The sequence below is a fragment of the Pseudocercospora fijiensis genome (genome assembly GCF_000340215.1).
Source record: "Pseudocercospora fijiensis CIRAD86 unplaced genomic scaffold MYCFIscaffold_9, whole genome shotgun sequence".
NCBI classification, from domain to species: domain Eukaryota; kingdom Fungi; phylum Ascomycota; class Dothideomycetes; order Mycosphaerellales; family Mycosphaerellaceae; genus Pseudocercospora; species Pseudocercospora fijiensis.
Window position 1 is genome coordinate 667,849 of NW_006921540.1, and position 22,638 is coordinate 690,486.

The 22,638-nt window shown below is 47.1% G+C and overlaps 4 protein-coding genes across 4 annotated transcripts; 2 read left to right on the forward strand and 2 right to left on the reverse strand.

Moving 5' to 3' along the window:
* Positions 1 to 84: 84 nt before the first annotated feature.
* On the reverse strand, positions 85 to 1,344 carry MYCFIDRAFT_178487 (uncharacterized protein; the record flags this gene model as incomplete). Its single annotated transcript, XM_007932544.1, has 1 exon — positions 85 to 1,344. The coding sequence occupies one exon, from the start codon at positions 1,342 to 1,344 to the stop codon at positions 85 to 87; it is 1,260 nt and encodes a 419-aa protein (XP_007930735.1).
* A 1,134-nt stretch (positions 1,345 to 2,478) lies between these two features.
* On the forward strand, positions 2,479 to 4,980 carry MYCFIDRAFT_106463 (uncharacterized protein; the record flags this gene model as incomplete). Its single annotated transcript, XM_007932545.2, has 1 exon — positions 2,479 to 4,980. A coding segment is annotated over one exon (2,502 nt), but the record flags the coding sequence as incomplete, so codon positions are not given.
* Positions 4,981 to 16,539: 11,559 nt separating this feature from the next.
* On the forward strand, positions 16,540 to 18,776 carry MYCFIDRAFT_64317 (uncharacterized protein; the record flags this gene model as incomplete). The annotated part of the gene is made up of 4 exons (XM_007932434.1): positions 16,540 to 16,725; positions 16,872 to 17,770; positions 17,823 to 18,140; positions 18,326 to 18,776. 4 exons carry the CDS (start codon positions 16,540 to 16,542, stop codon positions 18,774 to 18,776), a joined length of 1,854 nt encoding a protein of 617 aa, XP_007930625.1.
* A 536-nt stretch (positions 18,777 to 19,312) lies between these two features.
* MYCFIDRAFT_58460 (uncharacterized protein) lies at positions 19,313 to 21,684 on the reverse strand. Its single transcript, XM_007932412.1, has 3 exons — positions 20,345 to 21,684; positions 19,746 to 20,299; positions 19,313 to 19,696 (listed from the first exon to the last, which is right to left on the reverse strand). Exons 1-3 carry the CDS (start codon positions 21,594 to 21,596, stop codon positions 19,421 to 19,423), a joined length of 2,082 nt encoding a protein of 693 aa, XP_007930603.1. The 5' UTR covers positions 21,597 to 21,684; the 3' UTR covers positions 19,313 to 19,420.
* Positions 21,685 to 22,638: the final 954 nt, after the last annotated feature.

The window sequence follows — 22,638 nt, forward strand, 5'->3', positions numbered from 1 at the left end:
CAGATGGGATGGATGGGAAGATTGCGATACGATGCTATAATGAGGCATTTCAACTATCGCAAAAATTCCCCCCTCCCTCCCTTCTCAAAAATTCTCATCCCCATCCATCATCCTCCGCCAACAAGATCGATGTCTCGACCTATCAAACCCAACGACATCCCATCTTTCCACAATCTCCGCACTCACAAACCTCCCGTTCCGCAGCGCATCACGAAAATCCTTCACATGTACAGCAGCAACTGCTTCCTCCGTCCTCTCATCCAACATATGTCGTCTCTGCCCCTCCACCTGTCCGTCCGCAAGCGGCAACAGTCCCTGCCGCAATCGAAGACCATCAATATCCCCCTCTCGCTCTCTCCGCTGTGCGGGATACAGAGTACTCTGTGGATCCATTTGATATTTGCGAGCCAATGGGTTCGCAGTTGGAGGCGTGAGGGGTTTGTTCAGGAGTTGGAGATCATTTCCCGTAGATGTGACGACCATATCCGGTCTGTCGTTCATGTAACTTGTCGATTCGGAAATTTGGCAGGAATTCGAGAGGGAAATACAGTGTTTTCGAAATTCGCAGGTCATGAGGTGGCAGGTCTCGATTTGACAGGTTGTGGCGAGGAGGTATTTTGCCGCGACGTTGGCGAGTCTGCAATGGCTGGCTTGCGCGTGCAGAATTTTCGTCTGCGTGATGTCGCAGCGTTTCAATGTTGATGCGCCTCCTTGTCGGTAGACTTCGTGGCCGCAATCGAAATGTCGTTCGGTCGCGTCGTGGATTTTTTCTCCCAAGGTAGATTGTATCTCGCAGGCGTGGATCTCGACGTCGGAGATTTTGCAGTCGGTTATGAGGCAGTTTTGGAGTTGGGTGGTGAGGTTTTCGCTTTTGATTGAGCAGCGTGTTAGGTGGCAGCTTGAGACGGCGACGTCGATTAAGGTGCAGCGGTCGAGTTTTGAGCCGGGCGTGATGATGCAGTTGCGGATCTCGCGTTTGAAAAGGGGTGCCGCTGAGAGACGTTGTCTTTTGAGAGCGCCACGAGGCTGTGTGCGCGTCAGGTCTGGAGTGAAGCCTTTGGGGTGCGGGCGTAGTTGTTGCTGCACTGGGCGTCGATTTGGCTTCAGACTGTCGTTTTGGCGAGCCCTTGGCGTTGATATAGACATTGAAGAGAGTCTCATGGTCGTCGAATCTGCGTCAAGAGCATGCTGTTCACGGTTGAAGGAAGCCATGTTGCGGTTTTTGATAGCACTGGGTTGCCAGAATGGATGCTGGAGAGTAGAGCGATGACATTGTGACACTGTATCTTGAGTGTAGTATATATACCAAAAATGGCGTGTTGCTTTGGGGTATCGTGAGGACATCGAAGAAGCTTTGAGGTATGAGGACATATAAGCTTTGCTGTAGAAACATGCTGACCGTTCAAGCCAGCCTGTATGGTCAGAAATTTACAAGCCTTAGCTGCCTTGCCTTGCAGTTTCAGCATATCCGGTGGGGACATTCGGCGAGGGAAAGACGAATTCCCATCGTGAAAAAGCTCGACAAAGGTCGTGGGCCGTGTCGGGTGGAACGATTGATCTTGAGCAAGCCACAGCAGCCGATTCTTCTTGCAATGTGGAATCTGATGGTTGACGCCTTAAGCAGGGAGAATTTTCCGAGCCTGGAAAAGTGTTATCTTGGGGGTGTTCCGGCATTTTCTGATGGCTTGGAGGGACTTTTCTCGAAGCTCTTCCTTGCGGGCTCCGTAGCATCGATTCATCCTGATGAGACTTTCGGGCGCTGGGAAGGTCACAGCCATATGTAGTCTTCTAGTTAGAGTAGGCGTGATGGGCGGACAAAAGAAATGTCTTAAAAGAAATGTCTTCCAGTTGGACGTCGCTTGAAGACGTGAGGTTGGGTTGCTCGCGGATGGTCGTCGCGTGACAGGCTTGGCATCGTCGTGCCTGCATCGGAGCCGTGAGCCGACACCTGAACCTCCACCACCACCATCTCCATCACTTCCGCCGCCCATTTCACCCACCCTACCAACACCACCACCTCCTACAGCCTTGTGCAAGCTCAGCGCAATGTCGTACATTGTCCCCGACGCCCACGCCCTCCTACCGATGTAGCCGCCTTTCTCGCGCCTGCACAGAAGACAACCGAATAGCACGCACCGCATAGACAAACGCAGCGTCGCCATGGAGCAGTTCAGCAATGTGTCGTATATTCCCTCTGCTATGGACCTGCTGCTTGTGGTGCCACGGCTAGCGCAGAGAGCGAGCTCATTCGCACTCTTCCATATGCCCGAAGCAGTGGACAACATCGCCAGCAAGGTCTGGAATGGAGGCAGCGTCTTGGCGGATCCTACTTCCTCGCCAAACGCTACAATCTCGAATACCAGTGCCGCCTTCGTCCAAACAACAGCGGCGACATTAGATGCGAAACTCCGCGAGGTGTTTGCGCAAAGAGAAGAGACGAGCTCGTTCCTCGTGAGCGTGGCACATGGTTTCGGAAAGCTCAAGAACTTCGGCGGCATCTTCTCGTACCTGACCTCGAAGTGGGCCCTAACGACTTTCACCGTCGCTATAATACTGAATCGGACGCAATTCTATGCCTCGTCGCGAGAGCATCTGAGACTGCGCTTCCACGTGCGCTTAGCACTGTATCTGATTCCCATTGCGGCGATTCTTGTTCAACTTCTCTCAATCCTGCAGGCTTTGAAGTGCCAGACGTCTCCGAACTTTGCCCAACTTCGCTATGGCGACCCGCTGAAGCACTTGACTATTGATTTCGCATCGGAGGGCGGCTTTCTCTACAAGCTGAGCTCGACACTACTATTCTGGCAGGACGATGCCGAATGCTGCGATGCTAGACACATGTCGCTGATCGGCGTTGGAGAAGACAAGAGCGCTCTGCGAGGCTCCATGTCAATGCTCTACTGGTTCTTCCTGACCCTTTGCACTAGTCAGCTCTTCGAAACCCTGGCTTGCGCCCTGCAAGGCAAACAACCCATGCCGGAGACTGGCATGACCATCTTTGAGCATTCCTTGGCCTTTGCAGAATGCGAAGCTATGATTAGTAGTGCACTTGGTTTCGGATTTCTTGGACTTTCCAAAGTCGATTCGCCAAGCTCGTCAAGCGACGGGCCACTGATCAGCCGCGCAGAAATCCTCCAGCGCCTGAATGTGCCTCCGGAGGTACTCCTGGTCTGCTTGATTTCATGCTTCAGCCATCTTAGCAGTGCTCTGCTCGCTGTCGCAGGGATTCGTCACAACGTCCGCCTAGTCAATACCGCAGTCTGGGGCTGCTGCTACATGTCGGCGATAGTCTGGAGCTTTGCGAAGATTTTCATGTATCCCGTTGACCACATAAGTGACCTAGGAGTGCTACGCTTTCCCACAGTCTGCATTGTGGGCTTTATACCACATCTCCTTCTGTTGATCGGCACTCTGGTCTGCGCTTTGATTTATGGTCTGGCGATTCTTGCTACGGTCGTTTCCATGCCCAAAGATGCAGCAGCGGGGCGATCTCTACGACAGAGACTCGAATGGGCATACCAGAACCTTCAAGCGAACGTCCAATTCTCCCAGAACTCGTCTATTCATATCAAGATGACTGAAGACTTTTATACCACACTCCTCAAAGTCGGCTTCAACGTATTGACTGCTGCAAGCGAAGCTGTCTATCTGAACGAAGGAAGTCGCATCAATGTTGCAAACATGACGTGGTTAGAGCAGAAGCGTATTGATGAACTAGCAATGAGTATGGATAAGCGGAAAGGGCCTTCCGTTCCGGTTGAACTCCTTGGCGACGGCATTGCGAGGGGTGTGAACTACGTCGATCATCAGAACTTTGCCATCGGTCAATCGCCTTACGCTCGCGAGCGCAAATCACAAACTGCCAAGATTGCCGATCGAAGGCGGAACCAGACCGAGCTGGACAGTGGACTCGGGATCTCGCAACGACGTAGCCGCATGCAACTCACGTTCGACTTCATCGCAGGCATCATCTGGCTTTCCATAAGTATTCAAGCACAATTCGCACTGGGTCTGCTTCGGAAAGTCGGCATCGTGCAGCGTCCATTGTGGCTGCTCAAGGCCGCCGGACTTACAGAAAAGCAGAGGGAGCCCTCGGCACATACTCGGAGTACCCGTCGCGTATTCACCAGTTTCTACTTTCCTGGCGACGATGGTAGTGTCGCGCTGCCAGACGACTTGAACATTGATGTCGAAGTTGAGACTAGACGCAAGATGACGAGACAGGGTGAGTATCAAGATGAGGAGGACCTAAGTGACACGCTTTATCAGTGGTGGCAGAGAGGAGGATGGTTTGGTGATGTAGACGCGAGCGGCGACTACGTCCAGGCTTCAGCAGACGATGATGATGACACAACGAGCATGATTTCAATGTCCACGAATGCAAGCACGGCAGACGATTGGGAAGAGGAAGAAAGCGGGCGCCGAACACCAACACAACGGGATTTCCCTGGTGATTACTTCAGTAGAGAGAGAACGCCGGCGATGGACAACGGGCTGGACGTGGCCTCGCTATCTCGTCTCCTCAACCCCAAGACTGCCGCAGATCGAGAGGAGGCCAGATTGCTCTCATATAGCTTGCAGTCGACGAGTCCATTGACGCGCAGCCAGTATCGTCGCAACCAGGATCGGACGCGAGCTGAGCTTCTCGCCGGCCTACGCAATTCGAACACGTCTGTTGCCCATGCCGGTAGTGACGAAGATGAAGAGCGCGACCTTGAGCAATTCATCCTCGCGCAGCGCTCCAAAGCCAAGACAAAAGCCCAAAGAGCAGGAACATGGGAATCTGGAGCTGAGGGCATGGGAGAAGGTGGACCTCAATGCGTCGTGTGTCAGTCTACGCCACGCACCATTTTAGTGTGGCCTTGCGGCTGTCTGAGCATGTGTGATGACTGCAGAGTTGGGTTGGCGGCGCGAAATTACACGAAGTGCATATGTTGTCGAACGGACATTGCTGCGTATAGCAGGTTGTACGTGCCATAGAGGCACACTTCTTTGAAAGCCATAGCGCAGGCGTTTGGGGATATTCTATTCCAGTCACGAACAGCATGGTAGATACACAAGAATTTCAGAGTTGTTGCACCAGGCGGTCTCTCTGCCTTGGTGCTATCCCGTCACGTTCTATACCTATCAAAGATTGGGATGCATGGTGAATTTCAGTCTACAGTATGCTGATGGTTTTGCCTGAATATTGGCAGCGTATGAGCATACTGAAAATCTATACCAGGCACAAACAGCAATGCAGCTTGCAATTCTCTCGTGTCTCGATTCGTAGAATACTGTTAACTCTATTCGTACCCGAACAAAATGCCCTCCATCCCCCCAAATTACCTCCCCAAAGTCTAGAATACGCCGGTATCCTCGGCAAACTAATTGGTGTCTACCTAGGCCGACCCTTCGAGGAGATCATCAAAAATCTAGGCCCGATTCATTACTAGATCCACGAGAACTTTGGATTGCCATGCGTGCTACCTCCATTCAGGCTCGTGGGCATGAAGAATTGAGTTGCGTGAAGGTGATGAATGGGGATTATATTGCGACCGAGTGCACGTGATAGATTAGTAATTAGGGCTAGCTTCCGAACTTACCGACAACTAATTACGAGCACTCCACCTAATTCTTCGCCTACGAGCCTGATATAAACCCGTACGAAACTAGCCTACTAAATACTAATATAATACTATAACGTATATAAGACATTCTAAATAGCGGAGGTTGTAGCCCTACTAATTGCGCTTTATTCTACCTATTAAACAAGTCTATACGACGTTAGCGCGTTAAGTTTTCGCTATTCTGCTAAGCCGACTCGACTATAGCTATCCGGATTACTAGGCGGCTAGCTACACTACTAGAAACACCTTAATATATAACATACCGCATCGCCTAGCTAATACTTAGAGGTCCTTCTCCTAACGCCGGTAATTATTGTTTAGGTAGGCGAAAATTCCGTCCGACGCCTACTAACCGCTCTATAGCCTTCGAGGGCAATCGACAACCTTCCTATAGCCGACTCGATACTTCGAGGTCCTTCGTAGACTATTTCTAAACACCTTTTGTATATAGTATAAGTCTATCCGAGGTATAGTTGTTAAGTTGCTACTATATAGTAGACGCGACTCTAAAGCTAAGGTTAAAACACCTAAAAGTCGCTACTAGCACTACTACTATAGCTGCTACTATAGCTACTAGCACCGCTGCTACTATAGCTACTAGCACCGCTACTACTATAGCTGCTGCTACCGCTGCTACTACCGCTAGCAGACTGCTAGCACTACCGCTACTACTACCGCTAGCAGACCGCTACTACTACCGCTAGTAGACCGCTACTACTACCGCTGCTACTATAGCTGCTACTACCGCTGCTACTACCGCTAGTAGGCCTCGAGTCCTTTAAGATGTCTAACGAACCTTCTAGTAAGATAACGGTATATAATTGCGACGATAAAGGCAATCTAATCCTTCTACCTTAGTAGCAAGACGATAGCGGCGATCTAATAGACTAGGATTTAGATAATGCGCTACTTCTAGGCTAGCTAGGTTATTAGTACGCTCTAGTCGGTCTACCTCTTCCTAGACAGATAGTAGCATTACCGATACACTCTATAAGCGGCTTCCTAAGCGATATACTAGAGACTATTGTACGACTAGCGGATATAGCTAGGGTTAGCGACTTTGAAGATAAGTAGTCGGAGTCGGAGACTATAGATAAAGACCTTAGCGAAGAAGACGAAGATCCTAGCAGTAACGAGGAGTTAGATACTCGCGATAAAGATAAAGATAAAGATAAGGATAAAGATAAAGAGGCCCTAGAAATTGCACGCTATGCTAGCAAAGACGTTACGCTTAAGCGGCTCCTCGACAAGTATTATAAGGAGTTAAAGGATACTATAGTAAAGAATAAGGTTAGTATAACCTACTTTATTAAGTATTTAGTCGGCAAGCCGGGCGACAAAGCATCTACGTCTGCTAAAACTCGCAAGACTACTAAGCGCTCTAAGCAATACGAGAAGAACCTCTAGGCTGTTATCGATGCCTTTCTAGAAGATCGCCTGTTTAGTGCTCGTATTGTTCGTAATAAGCTAAAGAACCTTATTAGCAAGGATTTGTTTAGTATACACAAACCGGAGTTCTATAACTTCGAAATCGACCTTAGAGATATAGACGATACTATCTAATAGGTCGCTCCTATATAGCATTAGTTGCTCGGCTAGGATCTGCTACCTAACGTGCGTCGCGATTATTACTAGTACCGGACTAAGTTCGCGGACAAGCGTAATGTTATATAGAAGCGTACGACGATGCTAACCTCTTAAGTCCTATATTCTATGTCTTATATTAAGGCATTATTCTTTCTAAAGGCCCTTAGAATATTCCTCGTTAGTAATAGTGCGAGTCGTCGTACGATCGAGGTCTTAAACAACCTAAACATTACTCTAGTATATCAGACTATCTAGATCCTAATAGACAAGAATGCTAATTATATAGAGACGCAAATTGCTAAGCTATATAACTACCCCGACAAGCAGTATAGTAGTACTATCGACAATTTCAATCGGATATAGAACCGTACCGACTAGGCTACTAGCGATACTAACTAGATAGTAGCTATAACTACCTCGTATATAGCCGTTAATAAGCGTATTCCGAAGGGTAGCCTAAAGAAGAAGATAATCTATTACGACAAGCCGCTAAACGCTAATAACATCTTTAAGAATATCTATAAAGATAAGGCAATACGACCGGATAGAGAGGAGGTTTCCGATATTAGTATTAAGACTACGCTCTTCTATATCGATAAGGCTATTGCGTATACGTTTCTAGAGGCCGTAAAGGCAATTTTCGAGAATAGCGGTAGTAATCTAAAGCGACTAGTATAGCTAGTAATCGATGAGTTGGACCCGGCCCGTATAGAGGTATATTCGTAGCCTATTTCCTTTAACGACGAGGCGACTATTAAGGGTATATATGCTATATAGGACGAGATCCTACTTAAGTTCTAGGACCTAGACCGCGACAAGGACTTTGCGAGCGGGCTAGAGGGACCTCTGTATATATAGAATAGCGACAATATAACCGTCGTACGTAGGCATAGCGTACGTAACGAGAGTGTCGAGAATAAGGACCCGTACGACAAGCGCGATAGCCTCCTTATGTCGCTAGCCTAGTTCTATACTATAATAAACTGTGCATTTACTGTCCTGCGTACGCACTAGGATAAGAACAGCGATAGGAAGCCTCTTCTAAGCGCTTAGATAGCAAAGGGCGATGCTATATTCTAGTATAGCGAGAACAAGGTTAGTAGTACTAAGCTAAAATTCTTCGAGATCCTTCGGCTTCTTAAGACTATATTCCGGGCTCGTAGTGTCGGTGCGGCTATTAAGTAGTTGTCTAAGCAGGGCCGCGTTGTAATCTCTAGTAAGGAGAGCCGTATAGATGCAGTTAAGGAGGCCCTATCTAGGCTAACTGCTTAGCAATACCTAGAGATAGTATAGGATATCTATAAGAAGCTCCTATCTATCGAGGTATAGCGTAGCTTGCCGCACCGCGTTAGTGAGCCGGCACCTAATGCCTAGTATACTACTATAGCTCGGATAATGTAGGAGATTGAGATGTTCCTTACCCTACGCCTCGGGGTCCGCAACGCAGATATTAGTTATCTCCGTCGATCCGTCGACTATCTAATCCCTAGTTTCCTCGGTACTAAGTAGGGAAATTATAGTCGGATAATAATATATAAGCGATAGCTACTTAGTCTAGGCTATAATAATGTCCTCTAAGAAGCTATTCTATCTTCTAGCATTATTACTAATAGGAAGAAAGGTTATATAATAGCGGCGGATAAGCAGCTCGAGATCTATAACTACGAGTACTTAGAAGACACTAATCGCATCGGTAACTCGACTTATAACCTACTAGCAACCTTTAAGAAGATCGTACTTAACCGCGAGCCGGCTCGTATACTGCGTAATATAATAACCTCCTTTACTAGTATTAAGCTAAGCAGTTACTATACCTATAAGAATACGGCTATTAACGTCTTTAGCCGCGTAGAGAAGCTATTCTCGGATAGCTTTATAGCTCCGTATAGCAATAACGGTAGGCATATGTCGGACGATATCTAGCAGCTTAGTAGCGATTAGATCCGCGAGAAGGTCGCTATATTTAACTAAAGTAACAAGGAGTACTTCGAAGGTCGTTCTACCGTTACGGATGCGGTCGTAGAGGACATAGAGGCTGCTAAGGCTAGTCGTGAGGCTACGACTAATCGTAGCAATATATAGGGTGCTACTATCGATAAGACCGACTCTAAGTAGGTCGATGCTATCTAACGTGCTAATAGATAGGCTTAGCTTATCGATGCGGAGGTTGAAGTAGTCGATACGATAGGCGGTAACTAAGATATAAATAAGGGCAGCGGTTATAGCGACTAAGGAATAAATAAATATAGCTTTTGTATTCGTTTATAGTAATCTAACCTACTATATCTACTATCTAGGCCTTCCTTACTAGCTTTATCTCTTAGGTACTAGCTTTATCTTCTAAGTGCGCTTGCCGCCGACAACGATAGCCCCGTTAACTAGGCGGTTAGCGGCGAAGTAGTAGCGGTAGACTAGAGTGCGTGCCTCGTCGGGGGTGCTTATAAAGTCGAAAGGTTTAACTAGGCGTACGATAATTGCTTAATAGCTAGCTACGAAGGGTTTAGCTAGGCGTACGATAATAGCTTGATAGCTAGCTAGGCTAGGCGTACGATAATTGCTTAATAGCTAGCTACGAAGGGTTTAGCTAGGCGTACGATAATTGCTTAATAGCTAGCTAGGCTAGGCGTACGATAATAGCTTAATAGCTAGCTACGAAGGGTTTAGCTAGGCGTACGATAATAGCTTAATAGCTAGCTACGAAGGGTTTGGCTAGGCGTACGATAATAGCTTGATAGCTAGCTAGGCTAGGCGTATAAGGATAGCTTAATAGCTAATAGCTCCGTAGACTAGAGTACGTACCTAGTAGCGAAGGAGTAGCGGTAGACTAGAGTGCGCGCCTAGTAGCGAAGTAGTAGCGGTAGACTAGAGTGCGTGCCTTTAGACTTGGTTCCTATATAAATTTAGAGCGCCTAATGCTAAAGGAGGCCTCCGGTAATTTTGAGAACTAGTAGCAATTCTAGCCTTAGGCATTCGACTAGCAGTCGGCGGCTATTGCGTTGCGTTAAAAGTGCGATAATATATAGCCGTTATTATTGCCTTACTATTGTAGCTAAATAGCGCAATCCTATTAGTAGAGGCAAACCTTACCTGCGATACGCTAATATAGACCTACGCTTCCTAGTTTAACTTCTTCTTCTTCTTCTTCTATATACACTAACACACTAACACCCCTAGCAATACACTAGCTGTCGGCTTCTTAGCAATAGTGTCGATACCTCTTTGTCGTATATAGGTAGCTCTATAGCGATTAACACTATTCCTTGCTAGTTCTACGGCTTGCTACCGATAGAGCCGCTTATCTAATAGTTGAGGTTCCTCGATCGGTAGAGTTTGTTTAGTCCTTCTTTTAAGGTCTCCGATAGGCTTTGCCGAGCAAGACGTTGCGAAGGCGACTCTCCTAGCGAGTAGGTTGTTTTCTATAGCTTTAGCGGGCGTCGACTGCGCATTTAACCGAAAGAGCATAGTTTTTGTTAGAACATCGTAGTCTTGTCTTAGTGCAACAAACTACGGGTCTCGGGTAGATTAGCGGAGGTAAAAACTCTTTAGTAAGGTATACCTATAATACGGCTAACGGTCTAACTCGGTAAAAACTCTTTAGTAAGGTATACCTTAAGTAGCGGCTCGATAGCGACTCTCCTACTAAGTGGGTTAATAGACTAAGTAGGTTAATAGACAGAGTAGGTTAATAGGTTCGTAGCATTGCTATAGGTCTAACTCGGTAAAAACTCTTTAGTAAGGTATACCTTAAGTAGCGGCTAGGCCTAACTCGGTAAAAACTCTTTAGTAAGGTATACCTTAAGTAGCGGCTATAGGCTTCCTACGTTCGGATTCTTTATAGGATAATATACGCGTATCTAGTTAAGTCGGCGTAACGCCTTCGTTAGGACTATTAGTTATAATAACCTTGTTGCGTAAGGGCCTCTAGTATACTTAAGCCCGAAGGCGCTTAGTCTTAGTCTTTACTACTATACGACTGCAGCACTGCTATACGACTGCAGCCCTTTACGCATTAAGACTGCTATTCGACTGCAGTACGCACCGAACCGAACCGATCGAAAGCGTATTAAGACTGTTATCCGACTATAGTGCGCCTCCTCTTCTAGCAAGCGCATTAATATTGCTATACGACTGCAACGCGCTCGACAACCCTTTTCTACGGTGTCTCTAACACTAAGGGCGCGGTTATACTCTATTATTGTCTAGGTACTAATAAGTGTCGCTTTAGCGAATAAGCTGTTATTGTTTCGCTTAATAAGTCCCGTTCTATATACCTTGTCTTCGGCTATGCGTACTATAGTTAGTAATAGAATGCGTTGATTGTTGCGCATTACGCGTAGTATATAGGCTATATATAATGCTAGTATACTTCGGAGTGTATGCTTCTATAGCCGCTTAGTGCCGCTAGTTAATTAGATTCCCGGACGCTACTATTCGTTTTCTCTGCCTTGTATAGTAACTAGTTATCGGAATAATCGTTCTAGGGAGAGTCTAAGTAATAGAGGGCGTTAACGTAAGAGGGCTGTCGTAGCTTCTCGAAGAGTGCTTACGCTCGATATATATTATCGCCCTACGTATCTATCCTTGCCGTATATATTATAGTGCTAATAGCTACGGTGTAATAAGTATAGTGCTAGTCTCGCTAGTCTCGCTAGTCTCGCTAGTAACTTCTCGCTAGTATTAGTAACTTCTCGGGTTTCGGAGGCGGTTCTTAGTGCCTAAGGCGGCCGTCGTTATCGTATTAGACACTTTTGTTAGCGCTATTTGCTAGAAATGCGCGTAATCGGCGTATCTCGCTGTATTAGTAATATGCTGTTATAAAAGTCGTAAAAGTCGTAAAGTCGGTGTTGTAAATGCGCGGAAGGAAGTAGCTATAACGTTTAATCCTACTAATTAAGCGCTCTACTATACTAAATCCGGGGTCTTAGCGGGACTCGGTATCCTTGTCGCTTCCTCGAATTTACGCTTCTCGCCTAGCTCTTATATACTATCGATATATACGACTATCGATACCTACGACTATCTATAAACCCTCGTCGCAAAGAATACAATAGAAAAGCCTACTTAGCGAGCTTATAAGGATACGATAGAAGAGCCTGCTTAGCGAGCTTACGAGGACATAATAGAAGAGCCTGCTTAGCGAGCTTACAAGGACATAATAGAAGGGTAGTAAGGAAGGACCTTATTAAATGCCAATTCTAGCGCTAATTCTAGCGCTAGCTCTCGCAGAAGCAGCTCAACTAGGCATCCTACATTATACGCTAGGCTAGCTCTCGCAGAAGCAGCTAAACTAGGCTAGCTCTCGCAGAAGCAGCTAAACTAGGCATCCTATATTACATACCGGCTCTCGTAGAAGCAACTTAACTAGGCATCCTATATTATACGCTAGCTCTTATAGAAGTAACGCGATCGAGCGTAGTGTTACGGCTTACTTTTCCGGGGATAGGATAAGGACTTAGCGAGCTTATAAGGACATAATAGAAGGGTAGTAAGGAAGGACCTTATTAAATGCCAATTCTAGCGCCATTTCTAGCGCCATTTCTAGCGCTATTTCTAGCGCCATTTCTAGCGCCATTTCTAGCGCTATTTCTAGCGCCATTCTAGTACTATTCTAGTGCTATTCTAGTGCTATTCTAGTGCTATTCTAGTGCTATTCTAGTGCCATTTCTAGCGCTATTCTACCGCTAATTGTAGCATTAACGCCTGCTAGGAGAGCTACCTTAAGAGCTTATTATACGTCGACCCGCTTCCGAGAGTCTACGCTTAGTACGTAATACGCGACCTCGCTCCTCGTTAGTACGAGAGACGGTGCTAAGAATCCGCTTAGCTCGAGTATATGCCTATTTAGCAGTCGGATCAATCTGTAGAGGTAGCTATCGCCGAGTACGTAGACTAAGACTACTAGATAAGCCTAGGCGCTCCTAGCCTCGAGTTCCTAATACCTAAGTATTACGGCTATAAAGGAGGTTAGCCTATACGCTAGCAGAGCCTATAATACCGCTTCTCAACTTATTTAGAGCAGTAGCGCGCTGCTATAGAGTAAAGGGCATTGTAGGTAGCAGTATAGTATCCGATAGACGTATATTTAGGGCGCTACGAGCCGCTTCTCGAGCAGCCTCTTCCTCGGCCTTCTTCTATCTATCTTCCTCGGCCCTCTTCCTCGCATTATAAATAGTACGCTACTTAGTTAACACCTCTAGACTAAGGCTTTTTAGAGTATCGATTAGCTAAAAGGTAGCGAATAGTTGCTCGTACTACTAAAGCTTCTCGAACTAGTCTATAAATACTAGCGCCTTCTACTTAAGGAGATCCTAATCGATAGTAATACTCTCGTTCTATTTATTAACTAAGTTAGCGGCAGTAAAGATATTAGCGATATTGGCTAGAATCGGATCGTCTATAACCTTAGTCGATAGAAGGTCGAATCGAATACGGCTTAACTAATCTAGATACTAAAGGGCAGGCCGCTTTAATATCTAATCCTTTAGTATACTAAATCTAATTGCTAGACGAGTGCCGGCTCTCGGAGCCTTGAATTTCGGGGGAGTAACACCCTCTAGAGGTATATCGATATAAAGAGCGTCTAGTTCTAGGTTACAGATGTTATAGCAATCTTCTACTACTAGTAGTTGCTAGGTATACACTGCCTTATCCTTACCGAGATAGCGAAGGACGACTTTGCGTAGATATATGCCGTATTGTTCGCGTAGATAGTTATTCTAGAACTCCCGCTAAATCCGAGGAATCTTGTCGCGAAGCTCTATCTCTTTCTTAGTCTAGTAGTTTCTATCGCTATTATTATTATTATTATTAGCGGCTTCTCGAGCACCTAGCGCATTAGTATCTTCTCCTAGAAGCTTAGACTAGCGGAGCCCTAATAGCCGGAATGCTCTATGCGATCTACGTCGGCGAGGCTTAATTGCCGGGTAGTTAGATTCTAGCCGCGGCTGCTTAAGACGATTATCGATATAGTATAGCAGGAAGATAAAGGCTAAACTACGTAGAATAGTACGACCGGTACGGCTAAGACGTTAGACAACATCCTCGATGTCGCGCGTAAGAGTAAACCTAGTCTAGCAAACAAGCTTAATGTCTAGTACATTTAGGCTAACACTAAAAGCAGTAGTAGCAACTATAATCCGGTATTCCGATAGCCTATCTAGATGCTCTATAGTCTTATAGAAGCGGTTGTACCGGCGCTTCTAGTCTCGCTTAGCGATACTACTAGTATAGAATATTACTATAGTATATACATTATTACATTAACACCTTTATTGTCCTATGTATATCGTTTCTTCTAGTCCCTATACTTAGCAGTCGTTGCGACTAGCTAATGCCGAATAACATTAGCTAGATCCTAGATATACTTACGACTATTAATAAATAAGAGGGCCTTCTTAATGTTTATCGGCGTAGCTTCCTTAGTCTCTAAGTCGAATGTACTATCGATAGCGAAATATAGGTACTCGTATAAGCGGAGCTAATTCTTTAGAATAGTACGTAGGATATACGTAGTATCTAGACGATCGATACTGCTACGAATAATCTTAGTCTAGAATAGCTAATTACTAACTAGACGAAATCTACTATATTTGAGTATAAAGTCCTCTGTATCCTCGGACATTGTCGCAGAACAGCCGAGCTAAACTGTGTTATTACGGAGCAACTTGCGTAGAGCGAAGATCTGTATATATTCCTTCCGAAAGTTACGCTACTTGTTAATAAGATAGACTTTATCGATTACTACGAGACCGATACGGGTACGAACCTTAGGGTCCTATAGTAGCTTCCTAAAGGCTAGACTAGCACCGGTTTCTAGACTTAGGATAATATAATAATATCTATTATTAGTAATATAGTCGTATAGCTTAGGATAGAGGCTTATAGTTTCGGAGGTAATATTAACAGCGTTAACGATGCTATCTCGCTCGATCGGCTAGCTATCTAACTAGCTATCTAACTAGCTATCTAACTATAGCTATTAATACCGGTTCTCGACGACCTTAGCCTACTCCTCGCTAAGGCGATTTAGCGGTGTAAACTAGAGGGTAATAAGGCTAGTTAAATACGTAAAGGCTATAAATACTAAGCTCTTGCCCTCGCCTATCTTCGAGATCTGTAGAACATCGCTACCGCCGAAGATTAGCGCGAAGACTAGATCGATCTAGACGTCCTTCGGCTAATATCCTTTTCCTAGATAAAGGCGATCTAATAGCTTAACAAGGCTAGCGGTAACGATATTACGGTAGATATTCTTAGCCTCTAGAGAAGCTACGGCATTATACACGAGTTGCTTAACTTAGTCCTACGATAATAGGTTATCGGCGGCGTTAATACGATCGCAACGGGTCTAGAACTATACTTTATAATCTCGCTTGTTCTTAGGCTACTAGACCGGTAGCAAGTGACTAAAATCTAGGCGCTCTCGAGTTATAGCGGCGCGACCTAGAAGTGCTATTAGAAAGTGCTACTCGGATTTATTCTACTATCTATTAGTCTTGCGCTTCTTAGCCCTATCCTTCTTCTCCCTATTGCGCTGCTTGCGAGTGCCCCTCGGAGGTAGCGCTATTGTCTATTTGTTAGTAGGTTGGTCGCGATAGGTTAGTCGCGGTAGGTTAGTTATAGTATACTATTAGTAGGCGACGGCGAGGTGCGATAGCGAGGTGCGATAAGGCAAATAGGTATCTAAAGGGCTCTCTAGACCCTTCGTCCGTTAGGCCTATTCGAGTCTAAGAACGTACTAGATAAAGGAATTACTACGAGTAAAGGTGCATATATGCTAGTAGTATAGTATAGCCCTTAGTAGCAAGATAAAGGCAAAGGGTTAAGAATACAGGTATTCTAAGAGTCGGAGGTACGAGCGGCGGTTAATCTAAGGGTCCGCTCGTAATTTACTTAGCGTTTCACATGCCGTTTATATATAAGTAATACAAAGGAGGGTAGAACAAACGTAGTTACTAGAAGACCTGTCTTAGAAGATCGTATCTATAGCTTTAATTTAATATTTTAACGTATACTTTATATAGCTATTTTAAAAGATCGTATTATTGCGTAGAACAGCTTTTTTAGGTTTGTCTATCTAATATATAGTTATGCTTCTATAAATTCGAATTCTCGTTTGTATACCGGACGGTTGTATAGGAGCTGTACGGTTTTCTTTTAGGCGCTTCGCTATAGGCTTAGTATAGACCGCTAAGCTAGATATATATTAGTGTACTTGGCGGAGAGATGATATAAGGACGTAGAGACAGAGTAGAAGGTAGAAGGTAGAAGGTAGAAGGTAGAAGGTGGAAGGTGCTAAATTTAGGTGGAAGGTCCATACAAGCCTACAAAGCGGGGCGCCTGAATGGAGGTAGCATGCGTGGTTGTTGATGATGATATTTCTGGGACTTTTACGTTTGTGAGAGCTCTGGAGGAACATGGGTACAGAATCTTGACGGAGGAGGAGGTTGGGAGGACTTGGTTGAATAGTGTTATTGAACGGAGGACGGTGTTTTGGTGGGGTGGGAATGGGGTTTCGACGGAGCATACGGTGAGTGAGTTGAGGGGGGTTATGTTATTTTCCCTACCGAGTTGTGGGATCTTTTGATTGTACAGGACGCGATCACGTTCACTCGTTATTTGATGCAGTTTTTTTTTTGTTTCGGAATGAAAGACGTTTGCTAAGCCTCCTACTAGGCCTATACAAATCTAAAACACAAAGGCCTTCGGGCTCCTGATAGCGGATCGATGCAAACCAACAGCAAGACCATCGCAGAGCAAATCGGCGCTCAAATCTTCATCGATGGCTGGGCAATGGTAGCACCTGGGAATCCTGCACTCGCAGCTCAACTAGCAGAAGCCGCCGCTCGCGTTAGTCACGATGGCGAAGCAGTTTACGCCGCGAAACTGTGGGCAGCAATGGAAGCTCAAGCCTTCATCTCTAGGGACATAATCGAGCTACTTGATCTCGGACTATCGTTTATCCCTACGGACTCTCTCGTTGCGAAATTAATCCACGATGTCAGGACCTGGTGCCGTAAGAATTCAGACTGGCTCGTTATTACTCGGCAGCGCATTGAGGATGAGTATGGAGACGAGGAATTCGGTGGCGTTTGCCATGTGATTCCAAATCATGGGGTGATGATCATGGCGCTGATATATGGGGGTCAGGATTTCAGCAAGGCTATGCTGCATATTGTTAATACCTGCGGTTGGGATACGGATTGTAATTCTGGGAATGTTGGGTGCTTGGTTGCTATTATGCATGGGATGGGGGCTTTTGATGGAGAGCATGATTGGCGTGGTCCAATTGCTGATCTCGCTCTTATATCTAGTGCGGATGGCGGATATGGCATTAATAATGCTGCGCGGATTGCGTACGATATTGCGGCTTCTGGATACAGGCTTGCTGGCGAGCAGCCTCCGTACAAGACTCCGATGGCACAGTATCAATTCGCTTTGCCTGGAAGCGTTCAAGGATTCCGAGCATGCCAGGCTTCTAAAGGAGATGTTACGGTCCGACAAATTACGAGGCATGAGCAAGGTGTGCTGGAGATTTGTATGAATTCTTTCTCCGAGCCTGTCTACATTTCAACGTAGGTGCACAAGATCGTCCTGGGATCCATACAGATCCTGACACCTTAGCAGGCCCACATTCATACCCGCGGAAGTCCTCAAGGTCAGTCGTACCTACGACATGGTGGCCTCGCCACTGCTCTATCCCGGGCAAATTCTGCGTGCGAAGCTATCTGTTCCTCAATCGAAAGATCTCAATTTCAATGTGGGATTCCGATTGATGGTCTACGACTCGAATGATCGACTTGTTGAGGTTGACAGCGATTCAACAGCCGCATTGTGTGCTGAAAGCAACCCGGCTGAGCTCTCCTGGAAAATTCCCTTCGAACTTATAAGCCTATTCAGCAAGTTGGAATTCTGGTCACACCACTCACTAGCTCGGTTAAGGACGTGAGTTGCCCTTCTCTCTCTTCGTCCCATTATTCTAGCTGACACATGTTCTGTTGCTCCCAAACATGCGCAACCGTCCATCTGCATTCCCTCTCATGGTCCGCCACTCCTCACCTAAAACTCAAGCGTCCAGCCATCTCAGACTCCTCCCCCTAAATATCCATGTGGCAGCGCTCATTCGCAAGCTCCGTCGACAAATTCTACACTTCACTGGGACCTTCATCATTCTACCTATCTCAAGATCAAGGTGAAGGACTCATCATACACGGAACCAGAGAATGGAAAGACTACGCGGTCAGCGTTCGAAAATTCGCAGTGCATCTCGGTCAACCCGCCGGCGTCGTTGTGCGAGTCCAAGGTCTGAGGAGATGGTATGCTTTGCTTTTCTTACCTGGAAAGGTCGCGATCGTGAAGGCAAGGGACGACGAGCGTGAGAACCTCGCAATTGCGAAATTCGATTGGCAGGTTGATTTCAAGTATGAAGTGCAAGTCTCCGTGGAGGGAGACGAGATCACTGGAAAAATTGGCGAAGTCGTGATCAGTGCCAAGGACGATGAGTATGGAGGCGGCGGTGGTGGTTTGATTGTTGCTGAAGGTGCACTTTCTGCTGATAGTATCGATGTTCAGCCAATTTGAAAGGGTCTGTCTCTACATCCATCCGTATGTTACACAATATTAGTGCAATCGATAGAGTCTCAGTTGAAAAGCACGCTCGAAACATGTTGACGTGACACTCAGTTGAAGCCTCCTGTTATCGCGATGACACTGAGCATGGAGTAATTTACAGCGGCATATTGATAAAAGCAGTCCCTGAGACGCTGGAGTCGACGCATCATGAGGGCGTTGGCGAGCTTCCCGGGCATGCTTTGCCACGGTCAATCACTGATCGATTTGAATCATCCAAGATCGCAGGTCATGTATACACGGGGATTATTGCTTCTGGAAATGCAAAAGTAAGTCTTCATACCGGAAATCATGTCAGTTACGATCAAGGTACGAGACCCGAAGTGCTACCAGTAAATTTGTTCTATACACTACTGACACATTTGCCAGGTGATTACTACTGTGATGTCGGTCTGCCGAACTGTCTGAGTATGGTGGATAATTTTTTGCGTCTGCGAGCCTGGAGTACTGTACTATTCACCGGTCTTAGCGTGATGCTTCATCAGGTTGCAATGAGACTGTGAGTCCTTTGCGATTTATATACAATCATCTGTGGCGCACCATCCGCCCTAGTCTTTATCGATACAATCTCAGCCTCTGGAGGCGTGGCAACCGTCTTAGCAACTCCATACGCCGACGACGCCGTCTCGTCTACCTTCAACGAGATAGCCGTCTCGTATCCGTACACGCTCAACGACGGAAGGCCTGATCTCCTCCTCGTCCTTGAGAACGCCTGCGCCGCAGTCCCAGTGCCGTCCATCTGTCTTGTCGTACACCTTTACGACGTCTTCGCCTGCTGCTGCGACGATTCTACGTGTATCGAATTGCATCGAGGTGATGGCATTGTCGAAAGCAAATGCGTCGTGGATGTTTCCTGTTCGGAGGTCCCATATCTGTTATCATGTTAGCAGAGCTCAAACAGGCCACCGTGATGGTACTCACCCTGACACTCCTATCTTGAGAAGCAGTCACCATATATACATCATCAAATTGCAGCGCGGTGACCGGGCCAGTGTGGCCCACAAGACTTCGATGGACCATGCCAGACCTTAAATCCCACAGCCGAACCATGCCATCTGCAGTACCACAGGCAAGAGCAGCATCAAAAACTTGGAGCGCGCCAATGAAATCTGCTTCTGCGTTCTGAAGTCTCCCACCGGTCGGCCTCCACCAGCCGCCTGATTCTTGCGACATGCCGTTTTGGGTAGAAGCTATGGTTGGATTGAGCGTCGCTGCTTGTGCGGCTGCCCACAAAACGTCCAGTGTCTGCACGCATCGGCCTTTCTCGAGGTCCCACTGCCGAAGTGTTTTGTCTGCAGAACCAGAGACAAGCGTTGTGCCTCTGAAGTTCAGGGCTGTTACTTCAGCAACATGAGCTTGCAATGTGAAGATGTGGCAGTCCTGCATCGCATTGCCGTGATACTCAGGCTGAGGCGCAGATCCAGAGTCTGAACCTGCAGGTGTGAAGAGGTCTTCGCCGGCATTTGAAGACTCCTCTTCCGCATCCTCAGGTATCGTAGGCTGGGCATTAATGCTAGTACCGGACGGCGGTGCTTGTGGGTTGTAATCTGCTTGAGACAAATCCCAAAGTCGTATACTGGCGTCCATGGATCCGGTGGCTACGACGTGTCCTTCGACCTGCAGGCAGCGAACGCTACTCAAATGACCTTCAAGCATACCCATACAACGTCCAGCATTCAAGTCCCAGACTCGAACGGTGTCGTCCAGAGCGGCACTGACCATGATCCCGAACGGTGCGTCAAAGTCCAATGCTGTGATGGTATCGTTGTGAGCAGGAATCTCGCGTATTCTGCTTCCAGGCTCCATATTTTCGTGTAAGATCGGCATCGATATTCTCCTTGACACCTTCTTTCGTGGGGTCTTCCTCGGGCTTTCCCGCTGTTTGGGCAGCTTTCCATATATGCTCTCCGACATGAATCCTGGGCTGTCTTCCGCTTTTTCGAGACCTTCATCGTGTTCCTGCACCTTCTCCATTGTCGCTGGGTCTGTTCTCGCAGCGAAAGCTTCCTCATCTGCCACTTCTTCTTGCATTATGTCTAGCCTGTCTGCCACCTCGGCTACTTCCTGCTCCAGGTCGCGCTCTTCATCCTCCAACCCTGCTAGTCTGTCGAGGATGACTTTGCGCATGGTATTCAGATTTGATATCTTGTGGTCGATTTCCTTGATCTCGCTCGCGCACATGGTCTTCCGTATCCCCATCATCTCTAGCCTGTGCTCCAATCGATCCTTCTCTCGCTTCAGATTCTTAAGCTTTGGCGGGCCTTTGATCTCTTCTTCCACCCCCTCTAAAAGCTTTTGCGACTTCGAGCCATGTCTGCCATGTTTCCGCTTCCTGGCCTTGCTGTCTGTGCCATCAGCATCGGGCAGACTCGCTCTGAAGCCATCGAGCAACGAGAATGGGCAATTGCTTTGCGGCACATTTCGCAAAAGTTCATCGGGCAGATATGTCAGCGCGCGATGCTCGATCTCGGCGGTGTTGAAGTTGCTGCGGATCAGCTCTCTCGGATTGGCTCTCGCGAAGCTGAAGACGCTGCGTTGGATGGCTGGTCGCTGGGAGAATCGGCGCACCGAAGACAGAGCAGTGTTGTGGGCGGCATCGTGGGTGGAGAAGTGGGAGCCGGTGATGAGCTGAGATGCTGTAGCGTGGACTGTACGGCCAAATGCCTCGAGCTGGCGCGTGTTCAGCAGCGAATCGTCCTCTGAGCTCTGCGCCATGAATGATGATCGCTTGCTTTTGCGCGGTGATGTGCTCCTTCCCCTACCCTCGGCCATTGAAGCATTCTTTGATCACCGCATCATGAAATCAATCAATATGTCCAGTGAAGGTTGCACAAGGCAGGCTTTGGTCGCGCGAATTGCTGGTTCTCGGTTCGATCACACGAGTGTTTCCAGCGAACTCGACCTGCCACGCCACATGACTTTCCAAGCTCGCTGCAGTGTCGTCAAATTAGCGATTGAATTCCAACACCAATATTTGATTCAAGTGCTCGGACCGCAACAAATGCCGATCCGAGCACAGAAACCTTTCTTTCCAGCCTTCCCACCACCTTGTGTACCTCCTCGATCTCGCATACTCGCCATGGACTCTGCAATCGACCTCTCCGACCCCCAAAAGGCATTGTCATTGGCACACATCCGCTACCAGCTCATCCGACTCGAAGATACAGTCATCTTTCACATGATCGAGCGCGCTCAATTCCCACTCAATTCGACCATTTACACGCCAGGAGCAATTCCACTGCCATCCTCCGAATTGTCCTTCTCAGACTGGGTATTACGAGAGCAAGAACGATTACAATCACGAATTCGGCGCTACCAGTCCCCCGACGAATACCCTTTCTTTCCAGATGCCATGGAAGAGATCATTCTTCCTCCACTCAAGTACCCAAAAGTGCTGTGGGAGAACGATGTCAACCTCAACACTGAACTCAAGCGACGCTATCAGGAGGAGATCTTGCAGGGCGTGTGTCCGTCAAGAACGGAGAAGAGCGAAGCACAGGAGAATTACGGCTCAGCAGCTACTGCAGATGTCAATTGCCTGCAGTCTCTCTCTCGCCGAATCCACTTTGGCAAGTTCGTTGCTGAGAGCAAGTTTCAGCAGGACCCTGACAAGTTTGTGAAGCTCATCAAAGCCGGCGACACTAAAGGCATAGATGAGGCAATCACGGATATGAGGGTCGAAAAGAAAGTGCTGGAGCGCCTGCGAGTGAAGGCGGAGATGTATGGCGGAGACCCCAACCTCGATGCCGATGCGCCCAAGAAGATTCCCGTGGACGCCGTGGTGGCCATGTACAAGGATCATGTCATCCCGCTC

Coding starts and splice junctions, on each gene's coding strand:
- MYCFIDRAFT_58460 (XM_007932412.1), bottom strand. CDS start 21,596: ATGGCCGAGGGTAGGGGAAGGAGCACATCACCGCGCAAAAGCAAGCGA. Junction 20,300..20,344: donor CCCACAAGCACCGCCGTCCG/GTACTAGCATTA, acceptor AGGATGCGGAAG/AGGAGTCTTCAAATGCCGGC. Junction 19,697..19,745: donor CTCAAGATAGGAGTGTCAGG/GTGAGTACCATC, acceptor ACATGATAACAG/ATATGGGACCTCCGAACAGG.